General features: G+C 46.2%; 1 protein-coding gene across 1 annotated transcript; it reads right to left on the bottom strand.

The window, feature by feature from the left end:
* Positions 1-3,232: 3,232 nt before the first annotated feature.
* LOC119428989 (probable ribonuclease ZC3H12C) lies at positions 3,233-9,325 on the bottom strand. The gene is made up of 5 exons (XM_037696708.1): positions 8,547-9,325; positions 8,320-8,459; positions 8,016-8,250; positions 7,827-7,933; positions 3,233-4,871 (listed from the first exon to the last, which is right to left on the bottom strand). Exons 1-5 carry the CDS (start codon positions 9,323-9,325, stop codon positions 3,322-3,324), a joined length of 2,811 nt encoding a protein of 936 aa, XP_037552636.1. The 3' UTR covers positions 3,233-3,321.
* Positions 9,326-12,230: the final 2,905 nt, after the last annotated feature.

Below are 12,230 nucleotides of genomic sequence, written 5' to 3'. Positions count from 1 at the left end.
ATCATTGTTTTATCTTTGAGAGTGACGGCGTTGTGGGCGCAATACTTTTCTGGTCAATCGGATGAATTCCCGACGACTCTTGACGCAGATACCTGGTTTAGACGACGATGTGCGGGTTTACGTGCAACGGCATCGTCAAGTGTTTTTAAATTGTGCAACCCTGGTAGGCTGCAGAATAAAATGCACACTACAACAAGAAGACAACAGACGATTAAATACAAGAAAGCATGCAAGAAAACAAATCATCATGCGTAATAGCTGAACATAGTTCAGAGTATTGGATGTGTCATAAGCACAATGCCACGGAGAGGCATTACTTTGGGCCCACACTCGGGGGCCCCGCTGACACACGGTGCCAGGGGGCCAGAGAGGAGGCGCTACGTCGATACTCAAGTTCTCCCTCAGTGACGGCACGTGGGGTTTTGCACGTGTTTAACGCTGGACAGGAAGGAAGCCTTTGGGCTTTAGCTGGCTTTAACAGACTGCCTCCCTATAGTTCATGGTCTTGGCGGCCATTTTTGTTCTTGCATTTACCCTCAACGTCCTAATAAAGGGATATTAGTGGCTTATTTACCTAGTATTTAAACTATACATGTGAACAAAAAAAGTTTTTACTTTCAGGTAGGGCTGGGCCATGTATCATTCACGATACCGGTAAAAAAAAAAAAGGCTTGCCCGGGAATTTAAATGATATCATGATATGCTAATTTCATGACATAAGTACGTCTGTGTTTGCCTCGCCCCATTAACAGAACCAAGCGCGCCTAACTACCAAACCTAACTGCGCACCCCCCGTCCACCTGTCAGTACTGGTGTAACGCTAATTAGCTGCGCACAATATTAGTTAGCTAAAATGCTAAAAACAAACAACGCGCGGCTCGGCTGCATTTCTCCATCCAGCTCTAAACTTCAAGTACAGACTGACAGCTCAACTGTGTCTCTCTCCCCCCACCACCACCGATTTATCGATCCCCCCCCCCCTAAATAACCCCTTGTTTTTTTGTAAGTTTTTATACAATACTGCAAAGCAACATGTTAAGTTAATTTTGTCAAATGTAAAACTGATTTGTTTTTTTGTTTTTATATCACGAAATTTATTGTTATCGTCAAAATGCTCTGAAATATCACGATATTGAAGCCATATCGCCCACCCCTACTTTCAGGCTAATACTTGACAAACTAATATGTTTAAGTACTATAACCATGGAAAATGTTGAAATATGACATTTAAAAATAACTGTAGTGCCGAGTAAAGAAGTTGTGAGCAGGCTGGAAAACCTGCCTCTGAATCGGACGCTGAAGAAACAAAAACTGGGTCAAAATCGTGAAAAAGCAGTAAATTACCTTACCTTATGTTTTTAAAATGTATAAAATATCATAATTTAAATCAGTTTGAAATTAAAAAATGTTTATGCAAATGAAACCAATCTGTTTTCATAAAGGTTAGTTTTATTTTAGATTTCAGAACGTTTGACGATATTTTCTTCAAGATGCCAACCTTCAAAATGACGTGTCGCCATTTTCTTTTTTTTTTCTTGAAATACAGTCTCCAATTTAATCTAATCTTTAATTTAAACTTGTTAGCAAATTGTAAATAACCACCGAGCCTATACTGTGTAGGGTAAATGTAATGACCTGTCATTTAAAATGTGAACTTTCTTACATTTGTAAGTAAAACTGTAAATTCACAGCAAATATAAATGTCTTTTCAAATACAAGCATCTTATCTGAACAGCTAGTTCAATATTTCTTGGTAAATACGGTGAACATATCGATTTTATGCATCACAAAAAAATCCTCAAATTTTGGCGCCCTAAAGTGGGACTCGAAAATTAATCTATTAACGGTATTCCCTTTTTCAAGCTGTTAGAGGTGTAAGTTTGACCTTATACTTGCATATAAGCAAAGTTACCTCAAATAAATGGTTATTTGATTTAATCAGAGCTAATTCTTTAAAATAAAGCCAGCTTCAAACCCAAAAGCTCAAAGAAGGCACCCCACTCTTCGTTTGAAACATTAAAAACGTCTCAAAGCTAAAGTCGAAACATTTAGATTTGAACAGAATGGTTATATAGCAATACATGAAATGTTTCATTTTTAAAGACGCGGATCAACGAGTCCATGTACTGTATAGAACATCAGCGACTTAGTTCATGATACAATTTGTATCAAACACGGTTTTTCTCCGTCTAGCGTGGATTCAGATGGGATCTGCTAGAGAAAACAGCGGATGCTGTTGCCTAAACATTAAAAAAAAAAAAAAAGCACAGCCGAGGAAACGTGTTAAATATATTTACAACGCATGCTTCGTTTACTCGTGCTGCGTCTGTAGCAGAAACCAGAGCCGACCCAGAATACAGGGCCAGAGAGAAAGATGTCCCTTACTAAAACTAAGGTACACACGACAGGGTCACCCATCTCTACAGCAACAAAAGAGATGTCATCTCAGATGGCCAAACACCGCAAAAAACTCCCACAAACCACACGACACGTATAAAGGTCATTAGACCCAGACCAGAGTCGAACTGTGGTTCTATGAGACCACCAGAGTAAGAATTGTTGAATAACGATCATTACGTGAAAGGCCCTGTTTACACAAGAACATGAGGTGTTCTTTCAATGTTTATTGGGGTGAATAAATGAGAAAAAACGATGCGTTTACATGGAAACACTAGTTTCCATGTCAGGCAGGGTTGCCAGATAAGAAATAAACGATTGTGCTGTCGCTTTAAAATGAATCCATGTTGACCCAAACAGTCACATGTGCTGAGCGAGGGTGTTGTGTTTGGTGGACATGTGCACAGAGAAGGAGGGAGAAAAAAACATTTATATTTATCTGGCAATCCTGATGCTCAGCATTAGTTACACCCAATTTGGTGACTAGAGGAACGTTCTTTTGGACCTAGGAGGTTGTTGGTTTGCTCCTATGTGCTGAAAAAAGGTGAGTAGCAGAAAAACATTCTGCTCTCCACCATTAATAACATAACTGTTAGAGCAGAAAACTTTGGAGTGCAGCCTCCTGGAGTATTTTACACTTCTGCAGGTTCCCCCCAAAACCTCCGCTCCGAATCCTGGATTCAGAAACCTTCAGTTCGGAGAACAAGGGCTGTTGTCGTGTAAACAAGGCCTGACTGTGTGTCCCCTACAGGCAAGGAAAGCTTTGACTCGTGTTAGGAACGCACAGAATGTGTGGGTTTGACTCTGGTCTCACTTGAGTCAAACGTCTTTCCTTTGTTAGCGTTTTCACATCGTCTTTACAATTTAGAGTCTCAAGAATCTCTCTCCTGGTAGATGACTGAAGATCCTACTGTTCTGGGTTCTTCAGTAACCGGTTTGAGCCTTTTCTGCGAGTATGGCAGCAGCCAGCTGCTGGGGGTCCGTGACGTGGGGGCTCCTGGCCATTACGCGGCTCACCAGCTCTGAGGGGAAGATGTTACACAGGTTTACATACGCCTTCTCCCTAATGTCCTCGTAACGGCTGTGCACAGGTGACCCCGGGTGTGGCGGTGCGTAAGGGGGAGGAGCGTGGGAGGGAACTGCCAGATGGGAGCTGTGTGGTGCGTAAGGCAGGTGGGGGGAGTGAGCTGGAGGTGGTGGGTGGCTGAGGTAATGTGTGGGCGACGGGTGGAGAGCCGGGTGAGAGGAGTGATGCTGGTTGTAGCCGTCTTGGAGCCAGGGCGGGGCATGCCAAGATGACTGGCGCGTGTCTGGCAGGCTCTGAAAGGCCGACGGCTCGTACTTGGATGACGGCAGCGGAGGCTGCCTGAAGAACGAGTCCCAGCCAGGCAGAGCTTTAGGCCGGTGGTGGTGGTGGGTGGTAGACAGATGTTCATAAAGGTGGGAGTCGGACACGCTCTCGGCTAGTGTCGGGGCCAGGCAGCGGCCGAGAGGAGAGCCAGGGGGCTGGTGGTTGGGTTGGGGCAGAGATTGGTAGTCGCCGGGACAGCTGGAGCGAGCGGCGAGTGGCTGGTGTTGGAGATGGGGAGGCAGGGGGTAGAGAGGCCGCTTCGATGGGGCTTCTGGCGGAGGCTGATCATGAATGCAGCTCTGCCCGCACACTGGGCTCAGGTGGTAGGCGTGCAGTCCTGGGTTCGGTGTGTGGCTGTGTGGAACGTTCTGGTACTCAACGGCGTGCAGAGCGCACGGCTCGTGGTTCGATGAGATGTGGGGGAGGTACAGGCGGCTGTGGGGGGTTGCAAAATGAACGCCGTCCTCCAGTAAAGGATCTGGATGACACGCGGGACACGACCTTTCACTGTAGGAGTCGCAACTGCTGCCGCAACTGACGCCGCTCTCGCTGCCACATTCAGAGCCCGCCGAGCCTACTGAGCCGTGGCGCAGGTCTGGGTCGTTGGTGAAGCGGCAGTCCGGGCTCCGTCGGGATGTAAGGCTCAGGCCGGAGTACGCCCGGGTTACAGAGTAGTAGCTTATGTCTGGAGACTCGCAGTGAGGGTAGAGGTCGTGGCTGGGGGCTGGAAGGTGCGTTACAGCTCTGGATTGTTGGTCCTGTGGAAGGCCGAGGCCAGATGGGGGTCCCGCCAGGGCCGGAGACGGGCTCGAACTCCCGGTGGAGCCGCTGCTGCCACACAAGCTGCTCTTGTGGCCTTTGGCCAGCAGCTTCTCCTCGGCGTCGCTGTACGACAGAGCCCGGATGCTGGGATCCGATTGTCTCTTGTTAGGAGCACCTTTTTTGGCCTCTATGACTCCAGCCGGCACGCTGTGGCTCTTCACGAGTCCCGAGTCCCCCTGGTTTTTGGAGGGGGCGCAGGTTTTGGCACTGGCACGCAGCTCGTCGGCCACGGCCCGCTGAGGCTGAGCTCCTCTCTCAGGGTGGTAGTACTTACACTTGTGGCCGTAGGTGCACTTCTTCCCTGAAGCAAAGAAACACGTTTCAGTTTCCACGCGCAGTTAAATATAAAAACATATTTATTTTTTAATAACTGAACCTGTAATCTGTACAATGCGACACGCTGAAGATCTTCATGTAGACTTTAATTTTGAAAGAACACTGCTATACGTCCCCTCAATTTGGACAAATGTAATTTAACCTTAACGAGCTGAAAACTGGACTGAGTGAGGCCGAGACCAAAGTGGGTTGATGCTGCTGTAACATAAAAACTTGAATCACTTTATTATTATCAAGCTCAAACAGCAGCAGCTAGCTCTTGCACTTCCTGTAGGAAAAACTGAAGTGCAAAAGTGTTTGAAGTGAACACGTTTACCAAACGAGGCTGCTGGGTGTGGGTCTTATTATGGTGCAACCTCTTCAATGGGCTGATGGGTGAGTGAGGGGTTCAGTGTCTTGCCCAGGTCAACGTGACTGCTGGTGGAATCGAACCCCAAACCTCCCACTGGAGGACGACCGCTCTAACCACTCAGCCACAGATAAAAGATTTCCAGCAAAAATCTGAGATTGAATTGACAAATTTGAGCTCTTTGACAGGATTTTAATCCCATCAGGTGTCTCCTGAACTGACCTTCTGTATTTTGTATAAATTAAATCAATAACATTTGAAAATGTGTGCCTTTGTGACGATCTGTTGGTAACAAAGTCCCTAAAGATACGATTAAAAAACAAAATCATGTTCACTTCTTGAGTTTGGGGACAATTTTTATGTCTTAAAATGATCTCCGACATTGGAACAATAGAGCTTATGTGATTAAAAAAAATCACTTCAGCTATAAAATGAGATTACTGTGGGCTGTTTAGCTTTTATAATAAAAAAATAAAAACTGTATTTTGAGTAAATAACAGCTTGAAAGTTACTTTTCGAAATTATCTGACGTTCAGACAGAAAAATGTAGAAATTACTCAGTTTTCACGTCAGCTCCAGAGCTAACTGTTGGTGCCATGGCCACTGCCTCAACTCTCACCAGTTCCTCCTCACACTGCACCACTTAAGGGCCCACCCATAGCCGGTACCCACCCCCACTCAGCCCTGATTATTGGACCACCTCATTCGTGGTTCCAAGCGAACTGCTCCGAGGTGAAGATTTTGACGTAAGCAGACGTTGATTGGCCAGCGGAGCTACGTCACTGAAGAACCCGCCCAGAAAAACTGCAAACTACATCTGAACCACCACTTCCTCATCGTGTTGAGGGACAGTGCCACAAGAAATGAAAGCATTTCAGAGATGATGTCACAGCATGGATAGGCCTGTCACTATAACAAATTTTGATGGATGATTGTCTCAAATTATTGCGATAAACGATATTGTTTGAAATTTGACAATAGTCATTATGGGGCCGAGATGGTGTAGAGGCAGGGCAGCCGGCTTGGGACCCGAGAGTCCCAGGTTCGATCCCCAGTCACTGCACATCACGTGGCGTCTCTGGGCAGCACGTCTAATCCCCAAAATGTCCCCCGGGCGCTTTCAATAGCTGCCCACTGCACCACCTGGTGGTGGATGGGTTAAATGCAGAGACTAATTTCGCCATTGTATGGAAACATACAGTGCTGACATTGTGATGACATTATTATTATTATTGTCAAAATTAAGAAGAAATGGTGAATTTTGTGTGTAGTACCTTTTTTGACCACTGGATGGCAGTATAAGACTGTTTTAACCCAAGGCTGGATATTAAGGGAGTGAGCAGTGTCTCTAAGAAAAATGGGAGGGAGGCCCCTTGACGTGACATGGGCTGTCTCTCTTCGGTTCTCAAAATGGCGGACACTCGGTGTAGTTTGAGCTCTTTAGCACAACACAAAGCTTTTAGTTTAAAAATAAAAATAAAAATCGGTAAACAAGTTCTCAGCTTCTTTTAGCAGAGAAAAACAACTTTTTACACGAAGGCACGAGTTTCAACCGTGAATTTTGGAGCTTCGACAAGACGGAGGTTTTTTCCTGTTATCTTAGCTCGTAGCTTAGCTTCTCCGCTTAGCTGCTTTTAACGATCCAAAAACGCAATTTTGGACGGTTAAAACAGATTTTAAAGAGAAAGGGAGGGGTCAGAGAAGAGCACCGGAGTTGAGCCTTTTGTCATCCAGTGTCTTCAGTAGAAAGAGACGAAGAAACGATAAAGCCAAAAAATGAAATCGAGGTCGATAATTTTCATTCATCATGCGATTAACTGATTTATTGCGACTGGCCTAAGCATGCACCCTATACAGTGTTTCCCCTAGCTTACTTGCCTTGGCAGGGCATTCATATCTTCCATGGTTTTTGTCAGTATGGGGGGGACAGAGACGCGTCTGTGTTGCGTCGCTGTTTGTACCGACAGTTTTCGAGCGGGGGGTGGAGATGTGTGAGGGAAACTGAGCGCTACATCTGTATTGCACGCCACTAGCTTAGCACTACGTCGGTGCCGGCAGTTAGTCTCTACTACAACCGATGTACATCCTTGCCCCAGAATGCATTGCACCAGTAAAATTAGGATAAAAATTATTTATATATATATATTATAGTAATTAAGAGTTTTCACATGTCACAATTACTTTTCGTAGAATAGAGAAATACCATCAAGTGCAAATAGTCAGAGATGGTTATCTAAAAATTAAAAGGTACAGAAGAGAAAAATTACCATTTTGAAATATTACAAGAATATATAAGGTAAGATATAAGTGCTATGTGTTGTCTTCATTGTATTTTCCCATACAACGGCGAAATTAGTTCTCTGCATTTAACCCATCGCACCTGGGATACACCCAGGTGCAGCAGTGGGGAGCAATTAGGGATTGGTGTCTTACTCAGAGACACCACGGCATGGGAATGGCTGGGGATCAAACCTGGGACTTTCCGGTCCCTAGTCGGCTGCCCTGCCTCTGCCCCATCTTGGCCCCCGAGAAAGTCTGGAAGTAAAATATAAAGAAATAAGGAATGCTCACCGTATGGACAGGGCTGTTTCTTCTGCTCAGGCATGATGGGCTTTTTCCTCAGGAAGTTGTCTAGACTGGGCCCATGACGACCAAGAGGATCATCTGGCGGCATGAATCTGAAATATAAGACAAAAGTGTAAACGGAAGGTTTGCTCCTAATTAAAACTACAAATCACCGTCTGTCCCGCCTGTACCTACTTGTCATTGACGAAGGAATACATGAGCAGACGCTCGTCTACAAACTTCTTCCATTCGGGCTTCTCGTTAGCCAGGTCTCTGTAGTTGTCGTTGGAGACGATGATGCCGTCTGACTCGTAGGCCAGCTTGACGATGAAGCGGTCGTCGTAGCAGACCACGCGGCGGCCTTGAACGCGCCGCGAGGGAGTGAAGACGAGGACTTTCTCCTTCTCGAGGCGACGCAAAATCTCCTGATCTGTAGGAGTGGGAGTTGAAGAACACCGTGCTACGGTGAAGGTGCGTGCAAACAGTTTACGGGACTTGCCTGTTATCGGGGCATCGGGGCGGGACTGCTCCTTCCTCCATGCAGGCACGAAAACGGTGATGTTCTGGTGACCCCGCTCCTGGAACCAGTCTACAGCCAGCTGGATGCCCTGGCAGGAAAACACCTCCTTGTTGCCATGGCTACAGAGAGGCACCATATAATAAGTTTGGTTTTACTGTGTTTGATCAAATAATAAAACTAAAGTACTCATTGTGCAGGCTGCTCACCTCATGGCGACGTTACTGCCGTCCACCACGATGGGCCGCAGGTTGTCCTGATCGCAGACAGAATCCGAAGAGCAGGGCGAGTCCGACCGCTGGCCGTCCAGAACGTCGGAGCAACCGCAAGAGGAGGCAGACGAAGACGTGGATGAGGCGGAGGTTAATATTCCAGCAGGCTGCTCGCCATCGGACTTGGTGCCCAGTTTGACCAGTTCGCCCAGGATGTCGTTGATGAGGGTGTCAGGGCCAAGCTTGGACAGCACCAGTCGCACCGTCTCTTCAGAGTAGCCCAGCTTCAGGGCAAACTCCAGCTTGGCCTGGTAGGCTTTCCCCATCACCCCGGGCGCCGGTTCAGAAGTAGAGGGTGGAGGGTCCGGCAGGTCCAGCGGATCGTGTTCTTCTTCAGCTGAACGTTCGGACGGAGGGTCAGGAGGCCCATCAGTGCCCAAGTCCACACACGGAGTCCGACACAGCGGCTGGTGGGTGTTTTTACTGCAGACGGAGGCACCTTCTCCTCCATCCGAGTCACCGCCTGCAGCACGAGCGAAGCTGGAAGATGGCGCCGGTTCACACTCTGTTCCGGGCCCGCCGCTTTCCTCTATCCAGGCCGATGGAGGGGAACTGGCCGTGGTGGTGGTGCCGCCGCAGGTCTCCTCCTGCCCCTCCATAGCAGGGGGCCCGTCAGCGCCGCCAGCTTGCCGGTCAGCCCCCGCTACGTGGAGATACTCCAAGTTCGACCCCAAGTCGAGGACGTCTCCTGCCTCCACATGGTCCTTCTGACCCATGGATCTGTCACAGACATCCAGCACACCGGTCTGAGTCCACCCCGCTCAGAGAACTCGACTCATCGATCCTAAAGAGACAGAGAGGAGCACCGAGGGACTTGGTTTAGTGTCGTTAGCGCTAATATACATAAAAACAAAAAACTCGTGTTCCCGTGTTGTACATGATGATGCAGGTCCACGCAGGGTTAAACGGGCGATGCTGTGTGTGAACAGATTACAGCAGCACTTTGCTAAACGACACTTTGTTTGCACAATAAATCAGAGTCAACACTCGGTTTCTGTAAAACTCTGATCTGGTATGATCTACCTGTGACGCCTGAGCTGCCAGACACGTGAAGATAAGTCAGTTTCAAAAGTGAATGGTAAATGGACTGTACTTCTACAGATACTCAAAGCTCTTTACAACACAATGTGTCCTCATTTACCCATTCATACAGCACTCTACTACATCTAAGATTAATCAAGAGTTTTATCACATTCGTAAACGGATAGGACACATCAGTCTGCTGCAGATCCACTCTCCGTGAAGCAACGTCGACAAACAGCTTTGGATTTGTTCACTGGTCTTTTAACAAGAAAGCCACAATGTTCCCAAGCAGGAGACCGCAAGCGTGTCTGCTGATGCTACGCGTGCTTCAGGATAATAGCGCCGTGCTGAAACACGCTTAGGAATTTTAGTTCCGCGGCACTTAATAAAATTTAATGAGTGAAAAAATAACCGAAACGGTTCGGAGTTTTTTTGATGGAATGGCCGATATTTACCTTTATCGCCAGTATCGGCCGATACTGATACCATGCCGATAATATCGCGCATCCCTACAAAAAAATTAAAATTTGGGGTAGTTTTTCTACACGAAGAACAACTTACTCAATAATAACTACTCAGACCACAAAATTTACATTTTGGGGCTCTAATATCAATGTAAGCATTATGCATTTTAATATAAATATGAGCTACTGCGCTGTCAGAAATGTTTTGTTTTTCCCCATGAACTCTAAATATGGTACCTCAGATGTCCCACCTTTCCACCAGCCTTGAACGCAGCGTTCCCTTTGTGAATCTGGAAGAAAGTCTCAAAAGTCTCAGTCACAGACTGAAATGTGTACATTTGTAAAACTATAAATTGTGAATCTTGTAGTGCGCATTTGCAAAACTTGTGGCCCCCCCCCATGAGCGACCACTTCTGAGACTCGTTTATCTTCATAGACGATGAATCAATGGGGCCCCCCTCACTCTAATTAATGGACTCCTGCCTCAGTATGTTTTGAAAACGGTGCCATGCCACATCACATCAATCTACAGGATGAACAGTCAGCATATGAGCAAAAGACCCCCCCCCCCCCCCCCCGCTGCTGGTCTTGTTGCTACGCTACAGCGGCTGAAAGCATTCCCCTTTTCTAAAAGTCGAGGCGGAGGCAGCAGAGTTCAGCCAGCGCCCCGACTTGCACACAAACATGACAAAAGTCTTACAGGGTGGGGGTGGGGTGGGGTGGGGGGGAACAGGGCTTAAGTGTGCCTCAACAATAGACCTGCAGCAGCGATTACGAACAGGGACCGTTGTGGGCGCGCACACCAACCAGTACCTCAGGACGAGGCTCAGCCCCTAACCGAGCTGTTTTAATGCCGTGCACAGATTTACTCGTTAAACTTTAAAATAATCCGTAAACTGCATTTAACCTCATCCAACGATGTTAAACTGTAAAAATCTGCTCAGCCACGTTAAACGTACTCATTAATATCCTGATGCATGCTCAATAATCCAGGTAGAAAAATCTAACGAAAGGTAAATCTGGTCCTCTGGACATTCAAAAAAAATTGGTATGTATTAAAAAAAAAAAGTTTTGTTGTTTTTTAGAATATCCAGAGGACCAGATTTTACTTTTTTTTTTAGATATTAATTAACGTATTTGTTAATGTATTGTCACTGCAACGTCAAATCACAGGGACAAACTGCCGAACAACGATCTGAGGGACGCGTCATGTCCAACCGTGTCGGTTTTTAAATTTGCCATAATTGGATTTTGTCAAAAAAAATAATCTGTTTAATAAATGGGTCTTTTAAAGGAAAGCTCTGAAATATAATCCCGAGGAAGATGTTGAAGCACTTTTCTGAGCAGAAACGACAACAAACAGTGATTTTTGAAAAGAAAAGCCCTAAATTGTTAGCGAAACGTATTTTCAACACCTGCTGAAAAACCCAAACGGAGGTTTCCTCTTTCAAACGACGACAGGAATTCCTCTTTAGAATAAGTTACTGGAACTTCACTGTGGAGAAGGCTTTTATTTTTCTTGTCCGAGGCGGTGCAGAGTGACAGATCAAGAAGAGTGGAGGGAGCCGTTTTATCCACCGCCAGGGGTGGAGCCATGAGGTGGCCAATGGTGACCTTGGCCCCTATAGATTAATCTTTGGCCACCCCAAACATTTGAGAAAACAAAACTTTTAGGCAAAATAAAAACTAAAAATCATTGTGTATATTAGGAATGCGCGATATAAACGATACATGGTAGAAACGATTGAAATTTAGCTACGATAGAGATCTGTCTTCTACCGGCTAACCGCAGTAATGCTGTGTCTGATGTAAAATCAGTTGGCAGATTTAATCGTTACTTTTTTTTTTTTTAGGTGAAAACTGCGCAAGCGGCGTTAAAGTCATTTCTTCGAGGGCTAAGTAGTGAAGCTACAAGCTAACTACATCCGGCTTGCCGTAGTGTTGCCGTATTCTGACGCATGCGCAAAACGCAGTGTTCCGTCGAGTTTTTCTTTTTCCGTCGAAAGTTAAAGTAAATGTTGGTCATCTTTCGAGAAACCTGCTCTCTGATCTGTGAAAAGAACGCTGTGTTGTGTGATTTTACTGCGAGACCCTCTGATGAAAGCCACAGAGGAAACTGGTCGCCATTTTGTGT

This window comes from Nematolebias whitei, chromosome 23 (genome assembly GCF_014905685.2).
Source record: "Nematolebias whitei isolate Nwh7 chromosome 23, NemWhi1, whole genome shotgun sequence".
NCBI lineage: Eukaryota > Metazoa > Chordata > Actinopteri > Cyprinodontiformes > Rivulidae > Nematolebias > Nematolebias whitei.
This window is presented reverse-complemented; position numbering and strand designations above follow the sequence as displayed.

Coding starts and splice junctions, on each gene's coding strand:
- LOC119428989 (XM_037696708.1), bottom strand. CDS start 9,325: ATGGGTCAGAAGGACCATGTGGAGGCAGGAGACGTCCTCGACTTGGGG. Junction 7,934..8,015: donor TATTCCTTCGTCAATGACAA/GTAGGTACAGGC, acceptor CTTATATTTCAG/ATTCATGCCGCCAGATGATC. Junction 4,872..7,826: donor GAAACAGCCCTGTCCATACG/GTGAGCATTCCT, acceptor TCTTTGCTTCAG/GGAAGAAGTGCACCTACGGC.